General features: G+C 47.8%; 1 protein-coding gene across 9 annotated transcripts in view; it reads right to left on the bottom strand.

Moving 5' to 3' along the window:
• The window catches only part of dnmt3bb.1 (DNA (cytosine-5-)-methyltransferase 3 beta, duplicate b.1), a 352,173-nt gene that overhangs the window by 148,513 nt on the left and 186,496 nt on the right, over positions 1-17,164 (bottom strand). For all 9 annotated transcript variants that reach the window (XM_072514981.1, XM_072514983.1, XM_072514985.1 and 6 more), the window contains 3 exons: positions 11,510-11,651; positions 10,622-10,741; positions 10,486-10,530 (listed from right to left, as the gene is read on the bottom strand). In XM_072514981.1, coding sequence (XP_072371082.1) covers positions 10,486-10,530; positions 10,622-10,741; positions 11,510-11,651 — 307 coding nt within the window. The remainder of the gene's footprint in view (positions 1-10,485; positions 10,531-10,621; positions 10,742-11,509; positions 11,652-17,164) is intronic.

Below are 17,164 nucleotides of genomic sequence, written 5' to 3'. Positions count from 1 at the left end.
GACAAGGTTGAATCAATTTGGGTGGAAATCAGGAATAGTAAAGCGAAAAGGTCACTGATAGGAGTAGTCTATAGGCCACCAAATAGTAACAGGATGGTAGGGCAGGCAATAAGCAAAGAAATAACGGATGCATGTAGAAATGGTACAGCGGTTATCATGGGAGATTTTAATCTGCATATCGATTGGTTTAACCAGGTTGGTAAAGGCAGCCTTGAGGAGGAGTTTATAGAATGTGCCCGGGATAATTTCCTGGAACAGTATGTAATGGAACCTAAAAGGGAACAAGCGGTCCTAGATCTGGTCCTGTGTAATGAGGCAGGATTGATTAATGATCTCATAGTTCGGGATCCTCTTGGAAGGAGCGACCACAATATGGTGGAATTTAAAATGCAGTTGGAGGATGACAAGGTAAAATCAAACACTAGTGTTTTGTGCTTAAACAAAGGCGATTACAATGGGATGAGAGAAGAACTAGCTAAGGTAGACTGGGAGCAAAGACTTCATGGTGAAGCAGTTGAGGAACAGTGGAGAACCTTCCGAGCGATCTTTCACAGTGTTCAGAAAAGGTTCATACCGACAAAAAAGAAAGACGGTAGAAAGGGGAAAAATCGACCGTGGATATCTAAGGAGGTGAGGGAGAGTATCAAATTGAAGGAAAAAACATACAAAGTGGCAAACATCAGTGGGAGACTAGAGGACTGGGAAGTCTTTAGGAGACAACAGAAAGCTACTAAAAAAGCCATAAAGAGTAAGGTAGACTATGAAAGTAAACTGGCTCAGAACATAAAAGCAGATAGTAAAAGCTTCTACAAATATATAAGACAAAAAAGAGTGGCTAAGGTAAATATTGGTCATTTGGAAGGTGAGAAGGGAGATTTAATAATAGGAGACGGGGAAATGGCTGAGGAGCTGAACAGGTTTTTTTGGATCAGTCTTCACAGTGGAGGACACAAATAACATGCCAGTGACTGATGGAAATAAGGATATGATAGGTGAGGACCTTGAGATGATTGTAATCACTAAGGAGGCAGTATTGGGCAAGCTAATGGGGCTAAAGGTAGACAAGTCTCCTGGCCCTGATGAGATGCATCCCAGAGTGTTAAAAGAGATGGCTAGGGAAATTGTAAACGCACTAGTGATAATTTATCAAAATTCACTAGACTCTGGGATGGTCCCAGAGGATTGGAAAGTAGCAAACGTGACACCACTGTTTAACTTCGGTTGTAGGGAAAATGGTGGAATCTATCATTAAGGAGGAAATAGCGGGGCACCTGGAGGGAAATTGTCCCATTGGGCAGACGCAGCATGGATTCACAAAGGGTAGGTCATGTCTGACTAATTTGGTAGAATTTTTTGAGGCCGTTACCAGTGCAGTAGATAACGGGGAGCCAATGGATGTGGTATATCTGGATTTCCAGAAAGCTTTTGACAAGGTGCCACACAAAAGGTTGCTGCATAAACTAAAGATGCATGGCAGTGAGGGTAAAGTGGTAGCATGGGTAGAGGATTGGTTAACTAACAGAAAGCAGAGAGTGGGGATAAATGGGTGTTTCTCTGGTTGGCAACCTGTAACTAGTGGGGTCCCTCAAGGATCAGTTTTGGGCCAGCAGTGGTTCACAATTTACATAGACGATTTGGAGTTGGGGACCAAGTGCAATGTGTCAAAGTTTGCAGACGACACTAAGATGAGTGGTAAAGCAAAAAGTGCAGAGGATACCGGAAGTCTGCAGAAGGATTTGGATAGGTTAGGTGAATGGGCTAGGGTCTGGCAGATGGAATTCAATGTTGCCAAGTGCGAGGCTATCCATTTTGGGAGGAATAACAGCAGAATGGATTATTATTTAAACGGTAAGATGTTAAAACATGCTGCTGTGTAGAGGGACCTGGGTGTGCTGGTGCACGAGTCGCAAAACGTTGGTGTGCAGGTGCAACAGGTGATTAAGAAGGCTAATCGAGTTTTGTCTTTCATTGCTAGAGGGATGGAGTTCAAGACTAGTGAGGTTATGCTGCAATTGTATAGGGTGTTGGTGAGGCCGCTTCTGGAGTATTGTGTTCAGTTTTGGTCTCCTTACCTGAGAAAGGACATATTGGCACTGGAGGGAGTGCAGAGAAGATTCACTAGGTTGATCCCAGAGTTGAGGGGATTAGATTATGACGAGAGGTTGAGTAGACTGGGACTGTACTCATTGGAGTTTAGAAGGATGCGGGGGGGATCTTATTGAGACATATAAAATTATGAAGGGAATAGATAGGATATATGCGGGCAGGTTGTTTCCACTGGTCGGGGAAAGCAGAACTAGGGGGCATAGCCTCAAAATAAGGGGAGGTAGATTTAGGACGGAGTGTAGGAGGGACTTCTTCACCCAAAGGGTTGTGAATCTCTGGAATTCCTTGCCCAGTGAAGCAGTTGAGGCTCCTTCTTTAAACGTTTTTAAGAAAAAGATAGATGCCTTTCTAAAGAATAAAGGGATTCGGGGATATGATGTACGGGCCGGAGAGTGGAGCTGAGTCCACAAAGATCAGCCATGATCTCATTAAATGGCGGAGCAGGCTCGAGGGGCCAGATGGCCTACTCCTGTTCCTAATTCTTATGTTCTTCTGTTGTTATGTCTCTGGCATAATGCACAATTAGCATTTATAACAAATTTTTGTGTTTGATTTATGTATCAACAGAGAATCCAAACTAAATTAAAATAGACACAACCCCGAATTATTGTGGATTTTTTAAACTTCTTTTTACTATAGTTTTATCAGTAAAGTTATCTTTAAAACAAACTTGAATGTGAAATGTGCAGAATTAAGACAATTTTCTCGACAATGGATTCTCACTACAGGCCAGGGGGATTGCTAACTCAGGGTCTTAATGGCACCTAAAATAAATAAATCCTTTGCACCATTCAGCGAGACCACCCTCGTGATTCTCCTCCAGGCCAAGCAGGAAAGATAGGGGCCGGGATTCTCCGAGCCTCCGCACCGCAATCGCGCTCGGCGCAGGGGCGGAGAATGGGCGTCAGACCCGCGATCAGGTCCGACGCCGCTCTCACGATTCTCGTGATCCCCGACCAGTGGAAACAACCTGCCCGCATATATCCTATCTATTCCCTTCATAATTTTATATGTCTCAATAAGATCCCCCCGCATCCTTCTAAACTCCAATTGCACGCCGCCGGTCGGGGGCCACTGAAAGAGGCCCCCGCGGCGATTCTCTGCCGGCAACTGGCCAGGTTCCCGCTGGCGTGGTTCACTCATGGTTCCACTCGGCGGGCACTCGGAGTGGCGGCTGCAGACACAGTCCACGGCCGCCCTGGTGGGGGGCGGGGGGATCCGTCACCGGGTGGGGGCCTCTAGGACGGCCAGGCTCACAATCAGGGGCCACAGATCTGCGGCGCGCGCAATCTCGGGGGGCCTATATTCTCGGGGGGGCGCCTAGATTCTGTGGGTCCGCCATGTTGCGTGGGGCTGCCGCACGCATGTGTGAACCTCCGGCTGGTAGTGCAGGGCCCGGTATTGGCGGTCGGAGCTGCGAGGAGTACTCCGGGGCCCTGCTAACCCCCTGCAAAACGGAGAATCATTTTGGACTTTCTCCAGGTAAGTCCAGAGTGACTCGTGCCCGTTTACTCGCGGGCATGGGGACATAGCCCCATTATCAGATACTTCCGCCCAGAAGGTCTTCTTTCCAAGGGATGGGAGCAGGAGGTCCACCCATTGAACCACACCGGCCTGGGATGAGGTTGACAGGGAGATCAATGCTAATGGGACCCTGCAGTGCAGGAAAAATATGAATCATCTGATGCACTCCACCAGCTAAGTGAACCTTCTCCTCACACTCACGCAATCTCGGAAGGCGAGATTGAAACCCTGTGAGATTGGCCATTGTTAAAGCCATCTGAGTGGAAGAGAAATTTGGACAGAATTCCAAGGTCGGATCATCAAAGGGTGGAACTTTCTAAATTTTCTAATTTTTTGGCAGAGTGGCGCAGTGGGCAGAACAATGCGTGAAAGACGCCAGCCCCAATGGCAGCTTTCTCCACAATATCTCTAGGCACTTAGAGAAAGAAAGGTTATGGGGCAGATCCCATAATATCACGCTGGCAGGAAAGGCTTTGCAACTTAGTCTGTAAAAGATTGGGACATCCTTTTTGAAGGGTGGGCATTCTAACTGGAGTGGGGGAAGATTATTCCGATAATAATATTTAAATACATTCAAATTGGAATCCTGAAGATGAATGGGGCAGCACGGTAGCACAAGTGGATAGCACTGTGGCTTCACAGCGCCAGGGTCCCAGGTTTGATTCCCCGCTGGGTCACTGTCTGTGCAGAGTCTGCACGTTCTCCCCGTGTCTGCGTGGATTTCCTCCTGGTGCTCCAGTTTCCTCCCACAGTCCAAAGACATGCAGGTCAGGTGGATTGGCCGTGATAAATTACCCTTAGTGACCAAAAAGGTTAGGAGGGGTTCTTGGGTTGCGGGGATAGGGTGGAAGTGAGGGCTTAAGTGGGTCGGTGCACACTCGATGGGCCGAATGGCCTCCTTCTGCACTGTATGTTCTATGTTCCATGTCAGGATTCTCATCACGTCATTGGCAGGAGCAGAGACAGTCGAAACAAGAAATCTCACGCAGACTGCGTTTTGGGATTCCCGTGGGATCTCCTGCTCCCGTCACTCATCCCACCCCCCAAAAACAGGAAGGGAAAATCCCCCCCAATTGTGGCAATTGAGAACCTTCATGAGAAAGACAAAGTTTCAGTGAAATTGGCTGACTGACAATGAGACTAATATCTGGGTGATTTCTTGAGAAATCTAAGGACTTTGTCTTGGCTGCATCTCTGTAGTGTGGTGTGTTCTACCACAGTTGATTCACAACTACCTCATTCTTACTCTGAATATTAGATACATATTGTAAATGGTTTTATCTTTTTGAACTTTACTGTACGTTTTTGTTTATTCAAAACCCATGGAATCTTGTGGCCTTATTCCAAAAGCAAGTGTCTTGAATCTCAACTTCTATCTACTTTAAACAAATAGTTATTGGTCACTGACTGGACCTCCCCTAGGTCTGGAGCGGGATCATAACACCATGCTGTAGCTGTACCACTCAAACAGGTTTATTTAGAGAGCGGTCATGTTTTTCATTCAAATAACTATTTGAAACCATAGAATGCAGGACAATGATTAGCTCGTCATCCCGATACTTAAACGTAACTCTCACTTTTCTTGACTTAATTTTTTTTAGTCTTTATTCTGGTTAATGCGTTGCAAGGATCCTCCTGTTTAATCCCTGTCTGTTCCCCTTTTCAGCTTTAAATTTCTGATATTTTGCTATTTCAATTTTTGTACATGGACAACGAATGTACCGATGCCTTTAAAATGGACTGCTCCTTGTGTTTCAGGATTATCTTGCCGTCTTCTTTCTCCTCCTCTGTCTGGAAAACAAACGGCTCAAACTTTTCAACAGCCTCAGAGCCCACGAGGTTTAATAGGGAAAAAGCCTGGACCTTTTTCGACTGCTCAGAGAGTGCCATTCCTTCTGGAACTTCACAAACTATCCGTAATGTTTTCATCAAAGACGAGTGGGCAAAGTCCTTATGCCATACTGCCAACTCCCGACTCCATGTAGAATGTTGTGGGTTCCTCAAATCATTAACATCAAGGACCTCCAACAAAGGTAGTTTCTTTCTAAGCTCATCATTTACATACAGTACTTGAGCTCTGCCCGAGGTCCTGGGGATGACTCCCATGCTCCCGCCACTTGACCTCTTATGTAGCGGTGTTATCACGTTCTCATGTGACCATTTGGTCAACAAATAGTAAGTCTCGTAATTCTTCTATTGCATCTAAACTGCACTTAGATGCTCAGCATACATCCCAATGGACACTTCGTAAAGTCCCCTCTGAAAATTTGCACACTCCTACAAATAGGGCTACCCTTTGTTAAACGGTTCCCTTTAGCATGCCCTACATCATCTGTTTGGTGCACTGTAGTAGTAGTCACTGCACAATGTGCCATGTTCTGCAAGATCATCCAGAATATTTGAATTATTTGACCTTTGAGGCATTTTCTGCCCTCATTTTCGGGAGGTAGGACCAGTGGAGGGGGCGGTGATTCCAGCAGAAGACCCAAAACAGCTATTATGCCACTGGGATTCATTCCCCACTCGATTGTCTCTGCCAATAAGAGGATCTTGACTTTAAGGGGGCGATTTAACCAAAAGGTTTCTGAGTGTGCTAGTGAGCGGGAACTGCCGCGAGCTGCCCGACACTCGGCCTGGCGAGGCTGTCACCGCTATAAAAAGTTATTGGGTGAAGTTAATGAGGCGCCATGGGCTTTACACCACAAATTATGGTCCAATCGGCTGATGCACCAGGACTGCAGGTGCTGCCCCTCCTCAACAAGGGATAACAGCACTTAAACCCATCCTGCACAGTCACCCCCACGCAGCTCGCAGCCATGCCACCGAGAAGACCAGCCCCACGATTCGGAGATGCAAAGCTGGGCAGGTTACTGGACGGGGTAGAGGCCAGATGGGATATTCTGTTTCCCCGAGGGTCTGGGAGGGTCAGTCAAAGGGCAGCCAGTTCCACTTGGAAGGAAGTGGCAATGGCTATCAGCTTGAGGAGTGTGACCAGGAGGACCGGCACCCAGTACCGCAAGAAGATCAACGATCTCCGCCAGGCTGTACGGGTGAGTTGGCACCAGACACCGGATCCCCCCGCCCAATACGGGCCATCTCCCTCCCCCTCCCACCGAACACTTCCCCCCCCCGCCCCCCAACCCCTGCATGCGGCTAGCGATGCCCCCTCTGTGTCCCCGCAGACGTTGGCGCACAACTGGCAGGAGAGGGCATCCGAGTCCTCACCCCCTACGAGGACCAGGCCCTGGGTATCACGGGGATGGCTGGGGACAGGTAGAGGTCGGCGTATGGCACAGAGGTGAGGATCTACCGGCCCCCACCCAGATGACCTGTCACACGTGAGTTGTTAATGCCATGCAGACTGATCCATCCCTCCCACACACCACGTGGTTATTCTCCCGCAGGATCTCCACCTGACGGCTCTACCCATCTCACCCTCCAATGTGAACGCCTCAGAATAGAGCTCCAAGGAAACCACCTTCGTAGCGTCACAGCTGTTATCCCCAACCTCCACCACTGCAGTGACACACACCTCAGTGGGCAAATGTAGTGGTCAGGCTTCTGGGGCACATTCTGGTGAACTCCACACAGTTGCTGATGCATATTGGGTGGAGGCAAGAACGTCCAGGAAAGACAGCAGTCGGAGGTCTGCTGGATCCCAGGACCCAGCTGGCTCCCAGTCAAGATGCTGAGCCTCTGGACCAGGTTTACCTGGAGCTGATGCAGACGATAGGGTGTGACTGTGATATTCAGAGGGGGATGTCACCGACCCTCCAGCAGGTCCATAGCCGATTGGAGGAGTCCCAGAGGCTACGGGGGCAGGAGATGGCGCTGACAATGCATGGCACCGAGGCCAATACTGCTCGGGTGGCAACCGCAATGGCGAGCCTGGTGCATGATGTCGGCAGGATGAGTGGAGGTGTTCAAGGCATGGCTAAGTCGGTGACAGCCATGGTTCGACACCATGCCCCAGTCACGGGGATGTGACCCAGTATCACACGGACCTTGATGAGGCGCTGCAGGGCATGTCCGAGTCTCAGGTGGACATCGCCGAGGCCCTCCAAGGAACTTCCCAGTTACTAGGAGAGGTCTCCGAGCCCCATCTGGGCACAGCTGAGGCACTGTGGGACATGTCCGAGGCACTGCAGAGAATGACCCAGTTGCTAGGGACATGTCCCAGTTGCAGATGGGCATTGCTGTACCCCTCTAGAGCATGTCCCAGTCACTGAGGAGCATCGCGGAGGGCATCGGCACTGTGCTGCAGACATTGGGGAGCCGCCAGGGCTGGCAGAGCCAGATGACGCAGGGGCAGCTGGGGCTCGATTGAGCTGTCCATCCATCCCAAGGTGAACCCCATGGCCCTAGGTGCACCGACCGGGAGGAGGGGGCGCTGGATGCCAATACGGAGCCACACTACAGAGTGGCGACAGAGGCCACCTGCTCCCTTGAGACACACCCCAGCAGTGAGTCTTAGAGGCAGCACCCGGAACAGGGCGGCACGCAAAACATGTGCCACCGGCAAGTGCGCCGGTACCCTCTGGCCCAAGAGGACGCCTGCCAGGGGATCAAAAGCCATGGGACGTGGTAAGCACCAGGATGCATCCACCTATGATGTGCATCCTCGGGACACACCTAGATGCAGCGGTGGAGCATGGAAGGCTAAGCAGGTCGAGGATGACTGATAGGACACTGAGGTAGAGGGGGTAAGGGGGGTTAGATGCTTTGTTGGGGGTGAAGGGTGATGGAGGGTCTGGGAGGGTTGGGGAAGGGGGGCAGCTCCATTGGGAGATTGGGGCAGTTGGGGATAAAATAATGTTGACCTCGACCAATATGGCGCCTCTGGCACTTTCTTCCACCAATGAGTGCTGAGCACCAATCCCATCCAATACCTGGCCGCAGGGGGAGGTCTTGCTCACCGGACCCTACACCCTGTACCCAAGACACCCGCACGTAATGTTACCTGGACCGTGGACTGGTCCCCTCCCCAGAGCACACACCCACCCTCTTGTCGCCGAAATATCCCTGGTGCTGGGGTCAGCTTCTGGGTGTTTGGATGTTGGCCACTGCGTCCATGGCGTGGCCTCCCGCAGTGTTCAGGCACAGTACCCAGGCATCACGGTCTGATTGGGTTGCTAGGCAATAACTCCCACGTAACATGGCACGCCCACCCATGGGGATCCCCTTTGGACTGTGAAGTGCTCACTTAACAACGATTGCCAAATCCCTATTAGCAATAGCCTTCAGCCGCACGGCCAGAGGCCTCCGTGGTCAGTGGGAGTTATGGATAGTCTGTGGGGCAGGCAGGCAGAGGCTGGGATTGCCCCCAGAACAGGACCACACGATCCAGGGGTTGGCACGGCTGAGCCGTGGGTGCTCCAACAACCATCCCAACACCCCCCCCCCCGCCCCCAACCCGGCCAATCCCATGGGCACCTTCCAATGACGGCCTACACCGACTGAGGCTGGCCTGCTGGGGATCCCTCACCCGCTCTCCGAGCATCGGGGCAGCAAGCTCAGTGCCCCGGGCTCACTGCCCGGAACCGAAGGTGGCTACTCACCTCCTCGGGTCCCCGCAACAGCTCTTCCACCAGTGTCACATTTTTAAAAACGAGTACTAATCAGAGGCCCACTTGCTGGGGAGGCCAGTCATGGGGAACTGTTAGATAGGGGGTCCCTCCGGTTAATTGTGTGGAGATTGGGCTTCAGTGGTGATTATTGGTTTCTCGCCACGCTGAGGTGGGATACTGATTTCGCCAACGGGAGCGGGCCGGTTAGATCGCAAACAGATCGGCACCTGGCGGGTTCGCAATTTTGGCCTCTCCTGCGATTTAACTGCCTCATCGTGCTCTCGCTTAAGCGCAACGTGGTCTTTAAATCCGCCATAGGTGTCGGGGTCACCATTTGCATTAACTTAAAATCTCATTATCTGGCCTGATTGTCCTCCCACGTTGAACTGTCCATTCACGGCGTGAATCACAAAAGGTTCTCCATGATGTGCATCTGACAAACAGAACCCGCCGAAGGTGCACAATTGAGTACAGCCCCTAGGGGGGGAAGAGTCATGCCTGGGCAGTACCACCTGGCAATGAGGAGGCAGTGCCTGGAGGGTTCTGTGGGGGAGCTGCCAGGGGTTCCGTGGGGAGGGAGCGGTTCAGTATCCTTGTCTAGGGTGGGGGGGGGCGGAAGTTGTGCATGAGGTGTTCCTTTTTTTATTTTAATTTTTTGTACATTTTTAAAAAACATGCCACGATCTTTCAAGAGCCTAAGTTGCTGGTGTGGCAGACTCTGATTTAGCCTGCCCCACCAGTATGATGTCACGTGACCTGCCTCTTACTTTTATTTGACCCAGTGCATGGTGGGAAAAGCCAGCAGTGCAGCTGGCCTACTACATTCACTTTTCCTGCCCAAGTTGACACAGCCAAAAAAAATCGAAAAGTTTTCCGCCCAGTGCAAGCACCTGTTATTCTGCAAAAATGCATTTTTGTGCGAAGGCTGAAAAATCTGTGTCCGGCCTGTCCCCCAAAGCTTTCATGAAGCAATTTGATTGCTATGTAACTACTTTACTGAATTTAAACACAAAACTATGAGCGCACCTTCCAATAGAACAGCTCTCAAATGTACCAATTCAAAGTTTTCTAATGATGGTTGAGTTGCTCCTGTGAGCTTTTCTGCAGGGATATGTCTATGCTATATTTATCATTGCAATCTACTGCAAAATGTTTAAAGGGAACACATCCTGTTTACAACATTAATTGTGAAATTGCCAATCTACCTGTGTAGTACCAAAGCTATCATTTGAGCAAACTGCAAGACGTTGCGTTTAAGAGCAGTTAATAAAAGTAAGATAAATTTTACCTTCAATGCTTTTATTGTTTGCTGTAACTTGAACAAAAATATTTTCTGCAGAGCAAATGAAAAAAAAAAACCTATTAGTTATTTGACCCGCTAATAATGCATTGAGCAGTTTACCTTAGTTGAAAATATGACTTACCTCTCCCCCGGTGTTCCTCTTCTATCCCTTCTTTGCTTTTGTATAAGCTCGTTTTCTGTTTTTTTGTGGGAGGATAGTACTCAGGCACGTAGATCTCTATGGGGGTTTCACCTGCATTTTCTGTCCAGCAGATAGAAGAATAGATGTGAAAATTACAACACGGCATGCAAATGTACATTGTGCAAAATCAAACTAAAAGATAAAGTAACTGCTCCTTCTTGTTATACAGAAAACGGGTAACTAAAATAAATTATGTAGCAAAACTCTGACTGAGCGATTCATGATTTATGTTCATCATCTGAATCCTAATTCATGCCTTGAACCAATCCCTGGTAGTCATTGCAATTTGTGACAAATAGGAATATATTTTGAGTTAGCACTGAAGAGTTCACTTAGTGGATCAAATAGCAGAAATCACCACTCAACTACAACTACCAATTTATTAGTGATTCTGAAATCAGAAAGACCACAAACCAACTTCTACGCCTAATTGTTCAGTAGGAATTAATGAATTTTCTTAATATGGAGTATAATTCTGGAGGGCGTAATTATGTGGTCAGATTTGTCACCTCGCAGCTGTTGTTACTTTGTTCCTGATCCTTGATGATGGTGACAGGTGAGACCTAGCAGGGCCACCCCCGCATCAACACCAATCACCCGCCCTTCCATCCCCTCGTCGGGGCCAATCTTGCAGGTCCCAGCAACCATGGCCCCATGTAATTGCTTGCGAGGTGGTGTCCGTGTTGTTTCTCCCAGCTAGGTAGTCCTCAACAGTGGCCACAATTTCCAGTGGTGCTGCTGGGACTGAAGAGCTGCCAGCCCTTTAATTGCCTGCCTGTTCTTGGAAGGTTGATTATCATCAAACAAACTCTTTTTGTTGTCAATTACCTGTGTTCTTTTTGGGCTTAATTCCCTCGTAGCCCTTTGGTTGAAAACCACCAAATGCCCAGTCAAGCATTGGCTTAATTTGTTCCTCCAAGGTGCCCCGGTCATTGGAGGGGAATGGCATTCCAGATCTGCTACTAGCGATCTGTAAGAGTTAATATTTTATATTAGGTATCGAATAAATTATCACATCTTGGAGCTGTTTTGATTTATATTTAGAATATTATGAAATGGAAAAGTAGCAACAAAATACCCTGGGCGCGATTTTCCACTCCCACGCCGGTTGAGAGAATCGCCTGGGCCGCCAAAATTTCCCGGGACACCGGTCCCGCGATTCTCCCAAGCGGCGGGACCGGCCCGGTCGAGTTTCATGGGCTGCAGGCCGGAAAATCGCCGGAGACACCGAAAATGGCGATTCTCCGGCACCCCCGCTATTCTGAGGCCCGGATGGGGCGAGCGGCCAGGCCAAAACGGCGGGTTCCCCCCGGCGCCGTCCACACCTGGTCGCTGCAGTCGTGAGCGGAGCGTGAACACTGGGGGGGGGGCGGCCTGGGGAGGGGCGAGGGGGGTTCCTGCACCGGGGGGTACCTCAGATGTGGGGTGGCCCACGATCGGTGTCCACCGATCGTCGGGCCGTCCTCTCTGAAGGAGGACCTCCTTCCTTCCACGGCCCCGCAAGATCCGTCCGCCATCTTCTTGCGGGGCGGACTTAGAGAGGACGGCAACCACACATACGCGGGTTGGCGCCGGCCAACCCGCGCATGCACGGATGACGCCCGTTATGCGGCGCCGGCCGCGACATCTATGCCGCGCCGCTTTTACGCGGGCGACAAGGCCTGGCGCGTGTAGATGACGCGGCCCCGATCCTGGCCCATTGTCAGGGCCTGAATCGGTCGGGACCGGGGCCGTTCCGCGCCTTCGTGAACCTCAACGGCGTTCACGACGGCGCGGCCACTTCGGCACGGGAGTGGAGAATCCCGCCCCCCCTATCTTTGGTGTCACTAATGTCATGTGAGAGTGCCTTTAAGAAATGGATGTGTAAGCAATGTACCTTTAAGAAAACAGTGATGCCAGAGAGTGGGTGGGGCTGGGCTTTAGGTCAGCCATTTTGCTGGTTTTTAGTTTTGGTTTAAAAGCAGTGTCTGTGTGTTTCCAGAGAGCTGCAAGTTTTGCAGTTTGGTTTTGCTGAGAGCAGCTAAAAAGTGCCTGGCTGGTTTTGCTGAGAGCAGTTTAAAAGTAGAAAGCCAGTTTGCGACAGCCTCTGCCATTCTACAGAAAATATATATATCCTTTAACCTGATGTGATACTGTTTAAAGGTGTTAAGTCTCTTGGAAGTTTGAAGGAACATTTTAAAGAATTATTTGCTGCTGCAATATTTTCTGAGTTATCTTTGAAGTAAGGTGTGTTAAGAGATCCAATGTTTATTTAAGATGTTAAGGTGAGTTCATTGAATAAACAATGTTTTGTGTTTAAAAACCCACGTGTTTATAATTGTAATCCCACACCTAGGGAAAAAGCCGTGTGCTCGGAAAAGCAACAAATCCATTAAAGGGAGAGGTTGGTTGAACTCCATGATACATTTTGGGGTTCTGAAAAGCTTCGCCCATAACAATTGGGGGCTCGAGGGGGATCACAGTCTATCTATTGGATTGGCTTTTGTGAACTTAAAGACAGTGAAGGATTGTTGCTTTTCCGGTGTGGTATTTTAGTTTAAGTGGGGAGAGTGTTGTGAACAATGGCTCTTTCAGAGGCTCAGCGGTTTTTGGGGGTGGAGAATGGTACACGTTGTACTTTATGGACAGAAACGAAAAGCAGACTGTTAGATTTGGCAAAAACATTGCAGTTAACCGTACCTGATAAAATCCGAAAAAATGAGGTAATTATGGCGGTGGTTAGCATTTAAAGTTGCCTGAGACAGAATTTGACTCATTGGAAATGGCAAAAATTAAACAAATGGAACATCAGAAAGAATTAAAGCGGCTGGAATACGATGTCAGTTTTGCTGTCGTGAAAGTCCACAAATTCTGCCCTGGCGTTAACATTTACTCTCAGAAACAGAGAATCCCTCCCCTCTGTTATATGCTTTGACAAAGGAAGCTCCAGACTATGAAATGAGTTCAACTTGTTTATTGAACTATTAACACAGTTCTTAAATGAGTTCGACTCTCTGCTAATCTAACTGTAGTAACTCAGTCTATCTTTGCCAGCCTGCTCTAAGCCACGTGCTGGGTGTGATGCTGTTGATCAACCCTGATGTACTCTCTAGATGTCTGTCTGTGGAAAGAGGCAGAGCATGTGTGCCCTGTCCTTTATATGTGTTGTGAAGTGCCCTCTTGTGGTAATGCCACCTCTGGGTGTCCTGATTACCCATTGGTTGTGTCCTGTTGTAATGACCCATTGGCTGTATGTCTGCATGTCATGACATCTCTGGTGTTCCCTCTAGTGGTTACGTAGTTATAGTGTATTTACATTAACCCCTTGTGTATATACAGTGATGCATATCACTACACTCTCTTATCTGTAATATGCCTGTTTGTTGTAAATGTACAAAGCAGGACCAATAATATATCCACTGGAGAGACATCCAATGCACCTTGAGGTCATGCCATTAGGTGCAAAGTCTAAACATTATTCTTTATTTTCCCCTTACATTTTTAGATTTTCCTGGACAATTACCTCAAGAACCTCGAGAGCAAGTTGTCCACCTTTTCTCAGACATTCAGCAATGTCACTCTTCCCACTTTCGTGTAAGGTGTAATTGCAAGATTCAGCAATGACCACTGTAATTTTCTTTCACCTGACAGTCACCTACTAAGTAATTTGGACAGCACGGTAACACAATGGTTAGCACAGTTGCTTCACAGCTCCAGGGTCCCAGTTTTGATTCCCTGCTTGGGTCACTGTCTGTGCGGAGTCTGCACGTTCTCCCCGTGTCTGCGTGGGTTTCCTCCGGGTGCTCCGGTTTCGTCCCACAGCCCAAAGATGTGCAGTTAGGTGGATTGGCAATGCTAAATTACCCTCAGTGTCCAAAAAGGTTAGGTGGGGTTACTGGGTTATGGGGATAGGTTGGAGGCGTGGGCTTAAGTGGGGTGCTCTTTCCAAGAGCCGGTGCAGACTCATTGGGCCGAGTGGCCTCCTTTTGCACTGTAAATTCTATGAGAACAATCTGAAAGACAACTTTTCATTAAATTAATTTTAAGCCTCCCATTTCTTGTGCAATTTTAATTTCAATTTAGAAAACAATGGAAACCACAAATGTAAAAAAACCTTTACTTGGCACACTCCTTCTAAGCTTGCAGTTATTCTATAAGATTTTATTTCTGGCAGCACCCAATACAAGCTCACATATTTAGAGTAGAAAATTAATTTATATGGGAACCCTGGATAGTCAGATTTCAGCTGTAAGCTCTCACTACTGACTCTCCAAAAGGAAAATCAAAGCCACATGTGGAATTTTAAAAAAATACTTAAAGGCTCTTGCTGTAAATTTTCCTCTGATCAGATTTTCATTTGAGCTACACTGGCTTTGCATATAATATTAACTAGGGTGAAAACTATAAAATGTACTCTGAAACAAAAACAGAAAACAGCCGCAAGTTTACAGCCGGTCAGTACACATCGAGAGAAAGACTAGAGAGTCTATGTTTGGCAGGCAAAAATTTGGGGTACATCTATTTTTAAAAAGGAGAGGTTTTTGCTTGTACTCTTGAGGCTAACATCTATCTTTAGAAGACCATGAATTCAGAATTGTGAACATAAAGAAGCACTTTTCTGCAAATTCTTAGCTCTGTTGTGACCTAGCTTCAAAAATGTCCCTGAAAGATATTTGATAAATATACTTGGCCATTGATCAGAATCTGTTTATCAGTGCCTCCCTATAAGCAATACAGAGAATTAGATGCAGTGGCCCTGAAATCATGCAGTGGAACACTACTGTACAAATGTTATTCTGGAGCTGCTCTCTCTTTGCTCTTTCAGTAGATGTGTAACCAATTGAAAATATATTAACATTTCTTCTGAGTGTTCAGCTTGTGGACCTTTATGTTCCAAACATCAAGACCAATCTAATTAGCTGCCTCTATTGTCTCTTTAGCTCTTTCTTTAACTCATCAAGCTTAACTTCCTCGAAGATTTACTCAGGTTAGAGTACCCTTACTCTAACTCTGAATTCACACCTTTCTCTCCTAACTTCCCATATGCCCCCTCCAAGCTCATCATGTTGATAAATGCAGACTCCGCAAAGGCAGTGATCTAAGCCGGAATTGAACCCGGGTCCCTGGTGCTGTGAAGCAACAGTGCTAACCACAGTGCTACCATGCCGCCCTTGTACTAATTCCTTCTATCCCTGGTTCCTATGTTAGCTGACATTATTGATATTTCTCTCTCTTCAGATCCTGTCCCTCTTTGCTTCAAATCTTCCATCATCGTCGTTCTCCTCATAAAACCAAAGTTGCAAATTACTGCCCAATCTCCAAAGTCCCTTTCTTCTTCAAAATCTTTGAAGGCATTCTAGCCTCCCAAATCTGCACCCATCTTTCTCAGAATTCCTTGTTTGAATCCCTCCAATCATTTTCTGCCTCATACTGTCAAAAGTCACAAATGATATCCTAATTGACTGTGACAAAGGGAAACTGTGCTGGCTCATTCTTTCCGACCGGCATTCAGACATGGCTGAACATGAAATTCAACTCCAATGTCTCTCCACTGTCATTTAGTTTGGTAGTACTGTTTGGTACTTGGTGGTTTTATTTGTATGTATCCTGTCATGGCCAGACAATAACCCACAATGGTTTCTCTTCCCACTTTCTCACACAGTCACCTTTGGGGTTGGCTAAGGATTTATCCTTTGTGCCCCTCCTTTTTCCCATATACATGCTGCCCTCAGCCACATCTTCCAAAATCATGGTTTTGAATTTTCCTCCAGGGTCAGGAAACAGGAATCGCGACTGTTTCTGGTTCCTAAACTTGGTCCGGGTAAAAAGTCAGTCTTTGGAATTTTCACAGAGGCCCACCACTTATTGGCAGAGACAAGTTTCCTGTCTAATTAAGGTCAACAGATGAGCTCTTGTACCAATCAGATGCCTTTCAGCTTGAGTGGAAACAGCAGCCTGCAATGGATGGAAAGTAACAGAAAGGGTAGTTCAACATGCAGGCACACTATCTCCAACTTTATTAAAACTTTAAATAAAAGATAGTTCTGCAGCTTTATCACTACTGTAGTGGGGAACGGGGAGGAAATCTCTTCACAGAAAGGCCTGTGGATGGTCCCGCACCCAGGCAGACAGAGAGAGCCTCTTAACTTGCCTGGAGCACTGACACCCCTGCCCACCATTGAGCACCCACCACTAGACAATTAAACTGCCCCATATTCCTCAGAAAACTAAAGACTAGATGAAAAATTCTAATTGTCCTTCTTTACCTACTGTTAACAAAGATCTTCATCAGCCCTGCCTGCCCAAAACCTCCTCTGCAAAAATGGCTGCCACTGTGGGGGAGGGGAGCCGCCTCAAAAATCTGGCATGTCAACCGGTGGCAGTATCCTCAGGCCCTGATTTTGGCAAAGCCTGAAAATCTTGCCTGTTGCATGGTTTTCATATCTCTCAGGAAGAGGTTAAGAGGCTTGTATGGTTGAACAATAACTGTTCATTAATAACACA

This window comes from Scyliorhinus torazame, chromosome 8 (assembly GCF_047496885.1).
Source record: "Scyliorhinus torazame isolate Kashiwa2021f chromosome 8, sScyTor2.1, whole genome shotgun sequence".
Lineage (NCBI taxonomy): Eukaryota > Metazoa > Chordata > Chondrichthyes > Carcharhiniformes > Scyliorhinidae > Scyliorhinus > Scyliorhinus torazame.
Note: the sequence above shows the minus strand (reverse complement) of the source record. Positions and strands in the feature narration are given on the sequence as shown.